At 38.7% G+C, this 15,642-nt stretch overlaps 1 protein-coding gene across 1 annotated transcript; it reads right to left on the reverse strand.

The window, feature by feature from the left end:
• Positions 1 to 7,818: 7,818 nt before the first annotated feature.
• On the reverse strand, positions 7,819 to 10,041 carry LOC118643934 (disintegrin and metalloproteinase domain-containing protein 20-like). Its single transcript, XM_036282259.1, has one exon. It carries the CDS (start codon positions 10,039 to 10,041, stop codon positions 7,819 to 7,821), a length of 2,223 nt encoding a protein of 740 aa, XP_036138152.1.
• Positions 10,042 to 15,642: the final 5,601 nt, after the last annotated feature.

The raw sequence follows: 15,642 nt of genomic DNA on the forward strand, positions 1-15,642 counted from the left end.
TCTACTATCTTAATTTCTGTAACTTTATAACATGATTGGATAGTGATAGTATTTTTTTCTTCATCACACTGTCAGTTGAGTTCTAGATTGATTGTGTGAGGAACTGGTAGACCCTCTCCTTAGGGACAACCAATTAACTGGTAACATTTTTTAAAAAATCGAAGTCTCTGGAAATTGATCTAAGGTTATACAAGAGAAAGAGTTGTCCAATTACATCTTCTAAAATTTGTAAAAGCAGAAAGTGTGGCATTTGATTTATCACATAATCTAACCTTCCTGGTCAGTGTTGCTTCCTGTATTTTGGACTTATATGGTCAACACAAAGGGGGTTTATTCAACTCTAAGTTTCCAGGCTAGCACAGTAGTTAATCTAATAAGCACAGACATCACACTTACCTATTGCTTCCCTAGATCTTGTTCTGGACTTATATACTGCATGGGAGCTGCTGTCACTCAACAGGTGAGAGTTATGCCTCAGGCACAATGGGTCTAGAATACTAAGTCCCCAGTCGTGCTTGACCCACGTCGCTTGTAGAGCAAGTGTTCTTTGCCAGGAAGGGCAACCTCAGAGGACCGCGGTCTATCATCTTTCTCTTACATCAACTTGTAGAGTGGGCGCATCACTGTTATAAAAAGATATACTGTCTGCACCTACAGCTTTTATGTATTGGCACAGATGTTTTGTTTGGGGAGGTTCATGTCATAGAAAAAGCGCTGAGTAGACTGACTTTATTTGGTACACAGATGGAGAAGTTCAAAAGGGGTATTGTTGAAAATAATGGAGATTTTTGTACCAAGCATTTAAGAGTGGACTGTCAACTCTATGAACCTGATAGCAACAAGATAAATGGAAGACCACCAGGAACTGAACAAAAAGACCAGGGAAAGAAACAGCCAACTAGATCCCTCCTGGGTCTCAGTCATCATTGTGTGTCTAGAAGTATATTCACATATGCTAAGGTGCACCCACTCAAGAACAATGAAAGCGTAGTATTTGGCTGACTTGAAATATTCCCAATTCACAATCACTATGTATCAACAAAGAATTGAAGTCTCACTGGCTCAAGGGATTAAGCTCATCTTCTGACCAAATACTGCCTTTATGGAAAGCCACTCTGAATATCAATAAAAACATAAAATCTTAAATACATGCATACATACAGAGGCCCAAATGAAAAATCTTGCTGAATAGTATAATAACCAAAACAAAACATTTAGTAGAAAAGATCACCAGAAGATTTCAGCAAGCAGACAAAAATACAACCTGATTTGACAGATTACTAAGGATCTCACAATGAGAAGAAAATAAAACAAAAGAAATAATGATAGTTTGTACCTGAGAGAAATACATGACATACTGTAAAGCAATGGATTGACATTTTCTTTTCTTTGAAAAAGTAGGCAATAAACATTTGTTGAATATTGTTTTTATTCTTCTTTTGTCTCTTTTTACTTTCTGTAATTCTCCATTAGTAAGGATGTTAGAATATTTTTATGTTTCATATATTTCTAAAACTTAATATTTATGCTGTTATTTTTCTGTGTACACCAGTCAGTGTGGGAATTTTCCCATTTTACTGCTTTCTAGATAAGTAATTTTGTGTTTTTCCATGCCGAGATTACTGTTTAAACTATCAACTCAATTCCTATAATTTTCATATTGGTTCTCAAATATTCAATTGATACTTTTGTATATTACAACTCACTGAAGATATTCTACATTCTTTCCCATACTTTGTGTATTTATTTTATTTTATTTTAAAATGTATTAATCACAGTTACTTTTTACTTTCCATACTTTGTGTACTTTTTATTTTATTTTAAAATGTATTAATCACAGTTACTTTTTGTTTTTTATAATCCTCACCAGAGGATATTTTTTTCATTTGTTTTATGACAGAATGGGAGGGAGGGAGATATGGAGGGAAGGAGGGAGGAGAGAGAGAGAGAGAGAGAGAGAGAGAGAGAGAGAGAACATCGATGCGAAAGAGACACAAGGACTTGTTGCCTTCTGTGCGACCCTGACCAGGGCCAGGGACAGAAGCATCTGAGGTAAATGCCCTTGACTGCAATCAAACCCGGGACTCTTTTCTCTCCACGGCCATGCTCCAACCGCTAAGCCAAACTGGCCAGTGTTATAGTTACTTTTTAAATGTACTCTTTCTCCACTATTTGAATCACCTTAATATTACTTATAGTTTCTCTTTTTCATTTCTTAGTAATAAGTCATACATTTTAGCTCATAGCATGTAGAGTATTGGTTAATTGAACATAGAAAATTGTATATAAACAATCAAAGAAGCTCCAGGTGGCTTCTTTGGAGAGTTTTCTCTCTTTTGTTGGCAAGATTATATGAAAGCTGATTACCTTTGGTCATGGATAGTGCTAGGTATGAGGTAAATAAATTTTTAGCAAATCTTGGGTGAATTTTCCTTTTCTTGTATTGCTCAAACATGAGCCTGTTAGACTTTTAATTGTGAGTTTATATGACTCTATTTTCTCAGCTCTGAAAAATTTTGAGGGATTCATCTCTATCATTGAGAATTTCACAATTCAGATCTCCAACCATTTGCCACATGAAGTATCAATATCAGATAAGTGGCCTGGCTAATGAGGCTTGGTTGGTTGAGTATTGTTTGTGCACCAAGAAGTCACCAGTTTTATTCCCAATCAGGGCACATGCCCATGTCACAGGCTCAATCCCCAGCAAGGGGCCAGCAGAATGCAGCCAATCTATGTTTCTTTCTCATTGATGTTTCTCTCTCACTCAATCTTCCTCTCTTTCTAAAGTCAATATAAAACATATTTTAAAAAATCAGATAAGTCTGCTATGTGGAGACAATCCAGATGCTTGAGTTATACCTTCTTTAACTATGTCTTGTGTCCAAAATATACCATGATTTTAGGAAATCACGCCTTTGAGAGATTTCAGAGTAGCTCTTTAGCCTCCCACAAAGCTCTTAAGTTAAGCAGTTGTGACTTGGGGAAAATGGTTGTGAATTAGGGCCTCTTTTTTTTTTTTTTTTTATCCTCACCCGAGGATATTTTTTTCCATTTTTTGTACAGATAGAGTGGGAGGGAAAGAGAGGAAGAGAGAGAGAGAAACATCGACGTGAAGGGACACATCGAGTGGCTGCCACCTGCACGACCAACCTGGGCCGGGGACAAACTGCAACCGAAGTACGTGCCCTTAGCGGGAACCGAACCCGGGTCTCTCCGGACTGCAGGCTGACGCTAAAACCGCTGAGCCAAACCGGCCAGGGCGAATTAGGGCCTCTTAATTTATAATTTATGAATTGATCTAAACCTGCGTAGTAATTAAGAGTATCGGGGATTTATCTTTCTCTCAAAAGAGTATTCTAACTGGGCCAAGGCTAGGCTCAATTCACATCCATTGTTGCCAAGGTCTCAGAAAAAGAAATGATGGCAAGATTGAATGCTTTTCAGAATTATTTTTTCCTGAAATTTTAGTTCATCTCTACATTGCTTCCTCAGCTTTGATGTCCTTAAAATAAATACAATCTTAAAATATAATTTGGATTTTCTAGTTTTTATTTATTTTTACCAGAGAAAACATGTTGTGCAGATTATATGTCCTACAGAGAACTATATATTTTTTTAATCCTTACCTGAGGACATTTTTGGATTCATCTTCAGATACAGCGGGAGTGAGAGAGGGAGGAAGAGAGAGAGAGAGAGAGAGAGAGAGAGAGAGAGAGAAACATTGATGTGAGGGAGACACATCAACTGGTTGCCACCCACACAATGCCAACTGGGGCTGGGGACAAACTGCAACCAATGTACGTGTCCTTAGTGGGAACCGAACCCTAGTCTGTCTGGTCTGTGGGCCAGGGCTCTAACCGCTAAGCAAAACAAGCCAGGGCACAACTGTATTTTTTAATCCATTTTATTTATTCATTTTTTCTCCTTTATTGATTTTAGAGAGAGAGGAAATGAGAGGGAGAGAGAGAAAGAAACATCACTGAGAGAGAACATTAATTGGACGCCTCCTGCGTGCCACGCACTGGAGATGGGGCTGACAAGATGGGCATGTGTCCTGACCGGGAATCGAATCAGCGACCTCTTGGTGCATGGGTCCATGCTCAACCACTGAACCACACTAGCTGCACTTAATTCATTTTATGAGAAAAAATATAACAAAGTTGAGTGGCAAGTATTATTTTCTGACTTTCCAGACTTTGAATGATTCTGTCTAAGAGGAAGTCATGTCCACAAAATATCACAGGGCAGTGGTATATAAAACGTTAAAATCGTCTATTGTCACTTCCTCCTTTCCAGTTTGGATCCCTTTTATTTTTTCTTCACATCTAGTTGCTGTGGCTAAGACTTCCAGTACTATGTTAAATAAGAGTGGCGAAAGTGGGCATCCCTGTCTTGTTTCCGTTCTTAAGGGGAATGCTTTTAGTTTTTACCCATTGAGTATGATATTGCCTGTAGGTTTTTCACACGTGGCCTTTATTATTGTGAGATATAATCCTTATATTCCCACATTGCTGAATGTTTTTATTAAAAATGGGTGCTGGATTTTGTCAATGCTTTTTTAGCATCTATTGATATGATTATAAGCAGATGACATGGTATTGTACATAGAAAACCCTAAAGACTCCATCAAAAATCTACTAGAATTAATAAGTGAATTTGTCAAAGTAGCAGGATACAAAATTATCGTCAAGAAATCGATGGCATTCTTATACACCAATGATAAACTCACAGAAAGAGAAACTAAAAAAACAATCCCATTTACCCTCACAGCAAAAAATTAAGATACCTAGAAATATATTTAACCAAAGAAGTAAAAGATCTCTTCACAGAAAACTATAGGTCACTGAAACAAGAAATAGAGGAAGATATAAAAAGTAGAAGCACATACCATGTTCATCAATTGGAAGAATTAACATCATTAAAATGTTCATATTACCCAAAGCAATCTATAGATTCAATGCAATCCCCATCAAAATACCAATGACATATTTCACAGAACTAGAACAAACACTCCATAAGTTTATATAGAACCAAAAAAGACCCCGAATAGCCACAGCAATCTTGAAACAGAAGAACAAAGTAGGGGGGATCATACTACCAGATATCAGGTTATACTATAATGCCACTGTAATTGAAACAGCCTGATACTTGCACAAGAACAGGAAGATAGATCAGTGGAACAGAACAAAGAACCCAGAAATTGACCCAAGACAATATGATCAATTGATATTTGACAAAAGTCATATAGTGGAGTCAAGACAGTCTCTTCAATAAATGGTGTTGGGAAAATTGGACAGCTACTTGTAAAAAAATAAAGCTAGACCACCAACTTACATCATATCCAATAATAAACTCAAAATGGATAAAATACTTCAATGTAACTCATGAATCCATAAAAATTCCAGAAGAAAACGTAGGCAACAAAATTTCAGACATCATATACAGCAGAATTTTCACTGATACAACACCTAAGGCAAGAAAAATGAAGGAAAAAATGAACACAGGGGACTACATCAAATTAAAAGAAACAATAATCAAAATAGAAACGGAACCCACTATATGGGAGAGCATAATTGCCAATGATGCATCAAATGAGGGATTAATTTCTAAAATATATACAGTACTCATACAACTCAATAAAAGGAAGACAAAGGACCCAATTAAAAAATGGGGAGAAGACCTAAATAGACATCTCACCAAACAGGATATACAAATGGCCAAGAGACATATGAAAAAATGCTCAACGTCAGTAATCATCAGAGAAATGCAAATTAAAACCACTATGAGGTATTAGTTTACACCTGTCAGAATGGCTGCCATCAACAAATCATCAAACAAATGTTGGTGAGGGTGTGGAGAAAAGGGGACTCTAGTACACTGCTGGTGGGGATGCAGCCTGGTGCAGCCACTACGGAAAACAATATGATGTTACCTCAAAAAATTAAAAATTGAACTGCCATTTGACCCAGTGATCTCACTTCTAGGAATATACCCTAAGAAGCCTGAAACACCAAGCAGAAAGAATATATATACCCCTATGTTCATTGCAGCACTATTTACAATAGCTAAGATCTGGAAACAGCCCAAATGTCCATCAATAGATGAGAGGATTAAAAAAACTGTGGTACATATGCACAATGAAATACTATGCAGCTGTCAGAAAGAAAGATCTCTTATCCTTTGAGATGGCATGAAGGGACCTAGAGAGTATTATGCTAAGTGAAATAAGCCAGTCAGAGAAAGACAAATACCACATGATATCACTTATTTGTGGAATATAATGAACTAAACAATCTGATGAACAAAATTGACCCTGAGGCATAAAGGTAGGGTACATCCTGACAAACTTCAGAAGAGGGGGTGTTGGGGGGAAGAGAGAAACCACAGAACTTATATGCATGTATGCATAACCAAAGGACATAGACAACAAAGCTGTGGATGGGGCGGGGAGGATGGGGAGAAGGGTGTCAATAGGGGAAAAAGGAGAAACATCTGTAACAAAAACAAATTAAAAATAATTATAAAAAACCTTCTATTGTCAGACACCTTTCTGTTTTCTTTATTATACTAGAATAATGAGATATGTCATAAAATGAAACCATACCATTGAGATAAACATGAGTTATTAACAAATTGATGTAGCTATTGCTCCTAGGACTCGAGCTCAAAGGGAAGAGATGAGATTATTGAAATTTATACTTTTGGAATAAGTTCCATGGATCTAAGACTTGAACCTTTGAAAAGAAGGTTAGCTAACCTAGGACTGAAACTCAGGGATTTGGTGGAGGACTCAAAGATCTGACACTAAACCCTGAGGGTAACATCCTTGGTCGCTGTGACAGTATCTCTGACAGCAGTGTTGGTTCTGATAGTTACTAAAAACTATGTATATATATGAAATTACAATTATAACATTATATACAGAAGTGGAGCAAAAATAGGTTTACAGTAATTTATATGGAAAATAATACAGCAATTTATAAATAATAAAAGAATAAACTCTGTGTTCATGTACTCACAAATATAAACCTACTTCTGAAAGTTACTATCTTTATAAAGGCTACAGCTGTTAATAATGTAAGACTGGCACAAATAGTAATAGAAAAATTTCCCAGGCGTGACTGATGTGGCTGAGTAGTGGAGTGTTGACCCATGCATCAAGAGGTCACCGGTTCGATTCCCAGTCAGGGCATATGCCCAGGTTGTGGGCCAAATCCTCAGTGGGGGGCTTGCAGGAAGGGGCCAATTAATGTTCTCTCTCATTGATGTTTCTATCTCTCTCACCCTCTCCCTTTCTCTCTCTCTAAAATCAATAACGAAAAAAAAAATTTCCCAGGTTTCCAGTCTCCCTCTAGTTGCCAATTATTGCAGAAAGTAAAAATGTGAGGAATGGCAAGGAAGAAATTTGATTTGATTGTTTGCATTCCCTGTGAGACAGTGCAGAGTGCAAATGGGAAGGATGGTTAGATTGAGACAGCAACTTAAAATCAGACAAATATACATTATCCATTTACTGTACCTGTGCTCAGGAAACACAAAGAGACTAATTCCATGAACAATTAAACACTAACACTTTGAAGATAATGGAAAGTAGAAATACTCTAGGAATTAGGACATTTTGCTAATTGTTTAATGGCCAATGTTTTATGATTCAAATAATAAAAAATTGGGATTATGGCAATGGTCTATGACACATTCTGTAATATTTGTATTGTCAGGAGATTAAAACTTAGTAAATGAGAAAAATGATAATATTGGGTTTCTTTGTTGAAATTGTAAATTGTTGATTTTGTTTCTAAAATGCAGTAGAACATTTCACTGCTCTTCCTTAGATGAAATGGAAACATCTTGCTCTTCTTCCTCAGGTAAAGTGCTGACATTTTCCTCAGGTGAAGGTGGAATACTCGTATCACTTCCTTCATTTGGCATGAAGACCCAAATTAACAAGCATAGTAAAATAACAACAACAAGAATCAACCAAAGTAGTCCCAGGTAACTCTCTCCTTTCTCTTTTCTCCCAGGGGGTGGACCACTATCAATACTACCTCCAAAGCCTTTTTCCTGGCAGTTTGGGGGCTCCCAGCCTTTGTTGCAATGGCAGTTTTGTTTGTTGTTGCAGACCCCATTCGTATTGCAGGTCTCCGGTGAACAATTATTTAACAGATGTGACCTACTGACACACTTCCTTTTGATGCAGACATGATCTGTACCACACTCTGTACCATCTTTCACATCACCAATGTCAGGTATGGTCATCCCAAAGTGGTAGTCAGTACCCCAGCAGGTGACGCCATTGAAGTGAGTCCAATGCACTGTAGAATGATCACTCAGAAGCGGAATTTCTATCACGTTTTCACACTGAATCCTCCCACACAAGCTATCTGAGATGTTACATTTTACATATGTAGAGTAGTTGAAACCACAGTGACCAAAACGATCACCTTGGGTGTTAATTTTTGTGTAGCAACTGTGATTTGCACTCTTGGCCTCTTTACCAAAAATTTTCCTACACTGTTCTTCACGGTTATTGCATCTCTTTTCATAGCAGGTGCCACCGCCCTCACATGGGAACCCATTCTGCACATACACATCTTCTGGGCAAAGGTAGGATTTCCCATTGCACCACTCTGGGAGATCACATTCATTTATCTCTTGTCTACAAACTGTGCCTGTTGACACAATCTGGCAGTCTTTGCAACAAAGCCCAAAAGCACAAGCAGCCCCAGGTCTGAGAGTGCAGTCTGACTCACAGCATGGATCTTTCATACACAAATCTAAAGTTCCACAGTCACACTCTTCTCCTTCTTCAACCACACCGTTCCCACACCGGGTACATTGCACGGTATTCCATTTATCATGTGAAAAGTACAAACAGGTTTGTCTTGTCATGGTGTTCATGAAGTCAGCATAACTGCAGTTGCTGAATCTAGTTGCACTTGCTTTTGATGGAAACATTATACAGGTCTTCTGCCCACATGTACAAGTTTTTTCATCATGATCCATACCTAAATTATGACCAATCTCATGTGACACAATATACGCAAAGTTATAAAAATCATCATTTGTGAAACTATCAACTCCACAGTTAAAACGAAAGTGACATACTCTTCCAAGAAAGGCTAAACCAAGAGCATCGGTATATTCTTGCTTTATAAAAACATGTGCTACATCATGTGGTATGCGGTGATTAAAGAGAATTGTCTTCCAGATGGAAAATTTAACCAGGAGCTCTGTTATGTTTTCGACTGCAAAGGGGTTACTTCGAGTCCAGATCTCAATTCCCATTAAAACCACATCAACATCCAGGGAACTCAAAAACATATCTATGCTATTGACAACAAGGCATACTTCATGCTGCACATCTGAGGCATTACTTTCGTGATGAAGATATCGATTGTGGTCCACCACCACTGCCAGTTCAAGAAACCGCTTGTGGGTCCACCAGCCTTCATACCCGCTCTGCTTCAAAGTGAAATTAACATTCTCTTGAAGCTTCAATTGTCGTGCAATCTCTTCCCCTGTTAACCCACATCTCAAAGGTGGGAACTGTGTCTCTTCACTGTCCATTTTGTATACAAAATGTTCAAATGTGGTAGAAAGTCTTTTGGGCTCTATTTCATAAACCATGTCATTTGTCTGTATGATTCCTTGAAAGCCCCCCAAACAGGTACTGAGGGCAACCAGGGATTCTCGATCCCCCTCCACATAACCATGATAGTAGCAGTCATTCTGGACAAAAGGCTGTTCCATAAGGATAGCGCCCTGGTCTGTGTAGGTGAATACTGGGAGGTGTTTGGACAGGAAAAGCTTGTTGACCTTTATATGGACAATGTGCCTCTGGCCCCCAAAATGGAGGCTGTAAGTGAGCCAGCCTGGGGACTTTATGCTGCTGGCATGCCTAATAGGACTCACTATCTCTGGAGGACCATTGTGTTTAGAATTCCCAATACGATACCGTCCAGGAAGAAACAGAAATATGCCCTGCCAAAGAAGCAGAAGAGTGATCTTCACATGCACCAAGCCCTCACCCACAGCCATAATGGAGCCACTCTTTGCAATCACTGGTGAGAGAAAAGTAGGGCAGGGTAAGAAGCATCACTTCGGGTCTTTTCCACCTGCGTTGGCTGTACACAGTGCTGACTTTTATTTTGTCCTCTGGCAGAGGCACACCATCAGAGGAGCCACACTAGAAGCAAAATGAAAAGAACAGAGACAGAGGTTGGGGTTATGAGCAGGCCAATTCAGAGGAAGAAGAGAAGGGTTAAAATGAGTCAGTGTGTGGCGCAAGACAAGACTCAGCATATACATATGTTTGCTCATCTGCTCATAAATTATAGTGAGGCAGAGTGAGAAAGGGTGTACAAAGGAATGTGGGGGTAGAAAAGAATGGTGATAGGCCATCGGCTGATACTTACTAAACCTAGATGAAGGATACACATGGATTAATTATATAATTCTCTCAATATATGAATATATATAACAATTTCCACACAAAATATAAAACAAAAGTGAACATATATCATGTTTTGATGAAGGAGTCTTAATTCTTACACATGAACGTGGTATAAATATCAACATATAGGTCTTCCTTTCACTATCAAATGAAGAGCTCTTTGGTCCCATTAGGAGAGAAATAAAAACTCTTCACAAACATTATTAGTTATATTTTCTCCTTTCTGTATTTCTCTAGTCATTTATACCTCTAAATCTCAAAGTGTCAAAGCATCAATTTTATCCAAATATTATTATGTCCTTTAATCATGCCAAGTTCTAGATTCAACAAACAACGGTGGTATTGGAGGATAAGTATATTGGGTTGGTGATGGATTAACTAAAAGTTTATATTTAATTATACTCTTAAGAGGAAGAATATCTTCAAAAACTCTAGCCATATAAAACGAAAGTAATCAAAGAAGTTGGGAGAATAACACTTGGAGATGGGAGTGTACTAAAGGCAAAATAAAGTAACTTCAGAATCAGTAAACCATGAAGGTGGGGGGAAAGCACGTGGGAAGATAATATATTGACTTTTAGTGGTGAAGTCCTCAAAGTCCGAACTCTTATAAGATGGTAAAGTAAACAGCTTCCAAGTTTAAGTTTAAAATGTATTTATTTCAGCTCGAAGAGGACAGATTCAATGATGGTGTGCAGGACCAGAGAGAGGGTGCGTGTGTAAGTGGGTGTGAGAGTGTCAGTGCACATCAATGTGGACGAGCAACCTCAAGCAGTGAAAAAATGAGGGGCAGAAGGTTCCTGTGCTGTGGATGGAGAGCAACTGGCTACTGTGATAAGCAGCTCTTCAGGACACTTCTCCCTGCGTGGTTTGGAGGCCCGGCATTTTGGAAGATCCTTTGTCTTTTCTGGGAGGAGGTAGTGGGAGTGGCTATGGCTTTGTGACCTGAGCCCATAGTGTACCTCACACCATTGGATCTGTGGATCCCACTGTGTCAACCCAGACCAGTGCACAGTAGGGGTGCTGTCAAGGTGCCTGCTGCAGAAGCTTCAAGCAGCTGGGAGCTGAGCCATCCCCCACAGCAGCAGTCTTATCAGAGTCGAGACACACCCCCAGAAACAGAGGTTCCAGAGCAGACATCCATCCCCAAACAGCAGCAACACAGATGGGCAGCTGAGACACATCCCAAAAGCATCCACAAGGCTGAGCAGGAGCTGAGCCCCATCAGGCAGCAGTGCTCTCCAGCTGTCAGCATTGAGACTCACACCTGCTCTGGGACTGACTCGATACACTGCTAATGGCTCTGGCAGGGCCTGTGGCTTAGATGGGTCCTGCAGGATACAGCTGCCTGTGGCTGTGGTGGAACATGTGGCTTCAGTGGGGCACAAGCAATTTGGCTACAAACAGCTCCAGTGGGGCCCATGCAATACAGCTACTTGCACCACTAGCAGGGCCCTTGACTCCAGCAGCAGGGCTTACCACGACAGACTAATACAAGCTGCCAGTAGTCACAGCAGGACCCACAGCAGGTAAGAGGTGCCATGCAGAGGAACTGTCTGGGAGGAACAATAGCCTTATTAGATACATACCAACCTGCCTACACATCCCAACATCTATCATTGGGTGTAGGACTACCAGATGGCTAAAATGGGGAAACAAAGAAGCAACATCCAAATGAAAAAAAAGGAGGAAACACCAGAAAAAGAACTACATGAAATAGAAGAAAGCACTTTGTCAGATAAAGAATTTAAAGCAATAATCTTAAGGGTGCTCAAATAATTCAGTGAAAACTACGAGCAACATAATGAGAATTATAAAGAGCTCACCAGCAACTACATCAGTTTAAAAAAAGAGTTAGAAGCTATGAATAAAAATCAAGTGGAAATAAAGAATGGTACAGCTGGTATGAAAAATACCTTAGAATGATTCAGTAGTAGATTAGAAAAAGCTGACGACTGAATCACTTAGTTAGAAGACAAGGTAGAGAAAAACACCCAAATAGAGCAGCAAATGAAAAATATTAAAACAAAAACAAAAACAGGAGGAGAGTTTAAGGTAGCTGTGGGACAAAACAAAACATAAAAACATTTGCATCATAGGGGTACCAGAAGGAGAAGAATCAGAGAAAGAAATAGAGAACCTGTTTGAAGAAATAATGACAGAAAACTTCCATAATTTGATGATGGAAAATGTCACACGAGTCCAGGAAACAGGAAAAATCTCAAACAAGATGAACCCCAAAAGACCCAAAGCTAGACACATCATAATTAAAATGGCAAACATTAAAGACAAGGAGAGAATCTTAAAGGAAGCAAGAGAGAGATGAAAAGTTACCTACAAGGGACCTCCCATTAGACTGTCAGGGGATTTCTCAATAGAAACACTGCAGGCCAGAAGGGAGTGGCACAAAGTGTACAAAGTAATGAAAGGCAAGAGTCTGAATCCAGGACTACTCTATCCAGCAAGGCTATCATTCAAAATTTAAGGCAAAATAAAGAGCTTCACAGACAAAAAAAAGTTGAAGGAATTTACCACCACCAAACAAGCACTGCACAAAATGCTAAAGGGACTGCTGTAAGAAGAAGAAATAGAGGGAGGGAGGGAGGGAGGGAGGGAGAGAGGGAGGGAGGGAGAGAGGGAGGGAGGGAGAGAGAGAGAGAGAGAGAGAGAGAACAACACAGGCATAAAATAAAAATGGCAACAAATAAATATCTATCAATGATAAACTTAAATATAAATGGCTCAAATTTCACAATCAAAAGACATAGGGTAGCTGATTGGATAAGAAAACATGACCCATGTATATGCTGTCTACAAGAGACCAACCTTACAACAAAAAACTCACACAGGATGAAAGTGAAGGCATGGAAAAAAATTTCCAAGCAAATGGAAATTAAAAAAAAAAAAAAAAGCTGGTATAGCAATACTCATATCAAATAAAATACACTTCAAAATGAGGGCCATAATTAGAAGGTCATTACATAATATTAAAAGGACCAACACAAGCCCTGGCCGGTTTGGCTCAGCGGTTAGAGCATCAGCCTGCGGTCCCGAGAGACCCGGGTTTGGTTCCCACTAAGGGCATGTGCCTTGGTTGCAGTTTGTCCCCGGCCCTGGTCGGTCGTGCAGGTGGCAACCACTCGATGTGTCCCTTTCACATCGATGTTTCTCTCTCTCTCTCTCTCTCTTCCTCTCTCTCCCTCCCACTCTACTTGAACAAAAAATGTCCTTGGGTGAGGATAAAAAAAAAAAAAAAAAAAAGGACCAACACAAGAAGAGGTATAACCCTGGTAAACATATATGCATCAAATAGAGGTGCACCAAAATATATTAAAAACTTTTGGAGGACTTTGAAGAAGAGATCAATAGCAACACAGTCATAGTGGGTGACTTTAACACCTCACTGACATCACTGAATAGATCTTTTAGACAGAAAATTAACAAGGACACAGAGTCCTTAAATGACAAACTAGATCAGATGGACTTCATTGATATTTACAGAAAATTTCACCCCAAAGCTGCAGAATATACATTCTTCTCAAATGCACATGGGACATTCTTGAAAACAGACCACATGATAAGACACAAAGTAAGTCTCTACAAATTCAAGAAGATTGAAATTATATAAAGCATCTTCTCAGATCACAATGGTATATAAGTAGAAATTAATTACAACAAAAACACAGTAAAACATTCATACACTTGGAGGCTAAATAGCATGTTATTAAACAATGAATGGGTTACCAAGAAGATCAAGAAAGAAATTAAAAACTTTCTGGAAACCAATGAAAATGAGCACACAACAACACAAAATCTATGGGACACAGTGAAAGCAGTCCTGAGAGGGAAGTTCATAGCACTACAGTCATACCTCAAGAAACAAGAAAAATTTCTAATTGATTTTTAACCCTACCACTCAAAGAAGTAGAAAGTAAACAAAAAGGAAAACCAAGAGCAAGTAGAAGGAAAGAAATAGTGAAGGTCAGAGCAGAAATAAATGACACAGAAACTAAAAAAAAAAAAAAAAAATCTAAAGATCAATGAAACAAAGAGCTGGTTCTTTGAAAAGATTGATGGACCCTTATCAGACTCATCAAGAAACAAAAAAAGAGACCCAAATAAAGAAAATCAGAAATAAAAGAGGAGAAGTAACAACTGACACCACAGAAATACATAGAATTATTAAAACATACTATGAACAATTATACAACAACAAATTGGACAATCTAGGTGATATTGAAAAATTTCAGGAAACACACAGTTTCCCAAAACTGAGCCAGAAAAAGATAGAAAACTTATAGACCAATAACAACTAAGAAAATTGAAGATGTAATCAAGAAACTCCCAGCAAACAAAAGCCCAGGCCTAGACGGCTTCAAGGGGGAAGTTTTACTGAAAAATTCAAAGAAGATCTAACCCCCGTTCTTCCCAAACTGTTCCAAAATTCCAACAAGACGGCAGACTTACAAACTCATTTTATGAGGACAACATGATTTTATTTTGCAAACCAGATAAAGACACTACAAAGAAAGAAACCTACAGGCCAATATCCCTGATGAACACAGATGCTAAAATCCTTAACAAAATACTAGCAAATCAGATCCAGCAAATATAAAAAAATTTATTCATCATGACCAATTAGATTCATCCCTGGGATGCACGGGTGGTACAATATTTGCAAATCAATAAATGGGATACATTACCTAAACAAAATGAAAAATAAAAAAACATACGATCATATCAATAGATGCTGAAACAGCATTTGACAAAATCCAGCACCCATTTTTTTTTTTTATAGAAAACTGTCTTTATTCTATTATTAGTTAGAAAATTAACTGGTACAGAAAAAAAGTTTAGTCAGGTGGAGAGAAGAGAGAAATCTTGTGCCACCCAGAGAACTGATGGCTCCTCTGGAAAGGAAGCTGGACACAGTGAGGAGAGAGAGCACTGTGAACTACAGCCAGACCCTACAGTCCAGGTGAGACAATTTGTGCCACCTTTGGAAGTGTCTATGTGCCTCAGGCATATAACCAAATTCCTATTTACTTGACCCAGCTCTGGGGAGGAGGTAGTGGGATGTGTGGGGCTGAAAATAGGAGATATGGCCATCTTTTTTGAGAGAAACTGACAAAGTGGGAATTTTAAAAATGAATTTTCATCTGACTTTATTTTCAAATACACTTTCT

The sequence above is a fragment of the Molossus molossus genome, unplaced genomic scaffold (assembly GCF_014108415.1).
Source record: "Molossus molossus isolate mMolMol1 unplaced genomic scaffold, mMolMol1.p scaffold_m16_p_4, whole genome shotgun sequence".
Classification (NCBI taxonomy): Eukaryota; Metazoa; Chordata; class Mammalia; order Chiroptera; family Molossidae; genus Molossus; species Molossus molossus.

Bases quoted from the DNA above. Each gene is read 5' to 3' on its own strand.
- LOC118643934 (XM_036282259.1), bottom strand. From the start codon at position 10,041: ATGGCTGTGGGTGAGGGCTTGGTGCATGTGAAGATCACTCTTCTGCTT.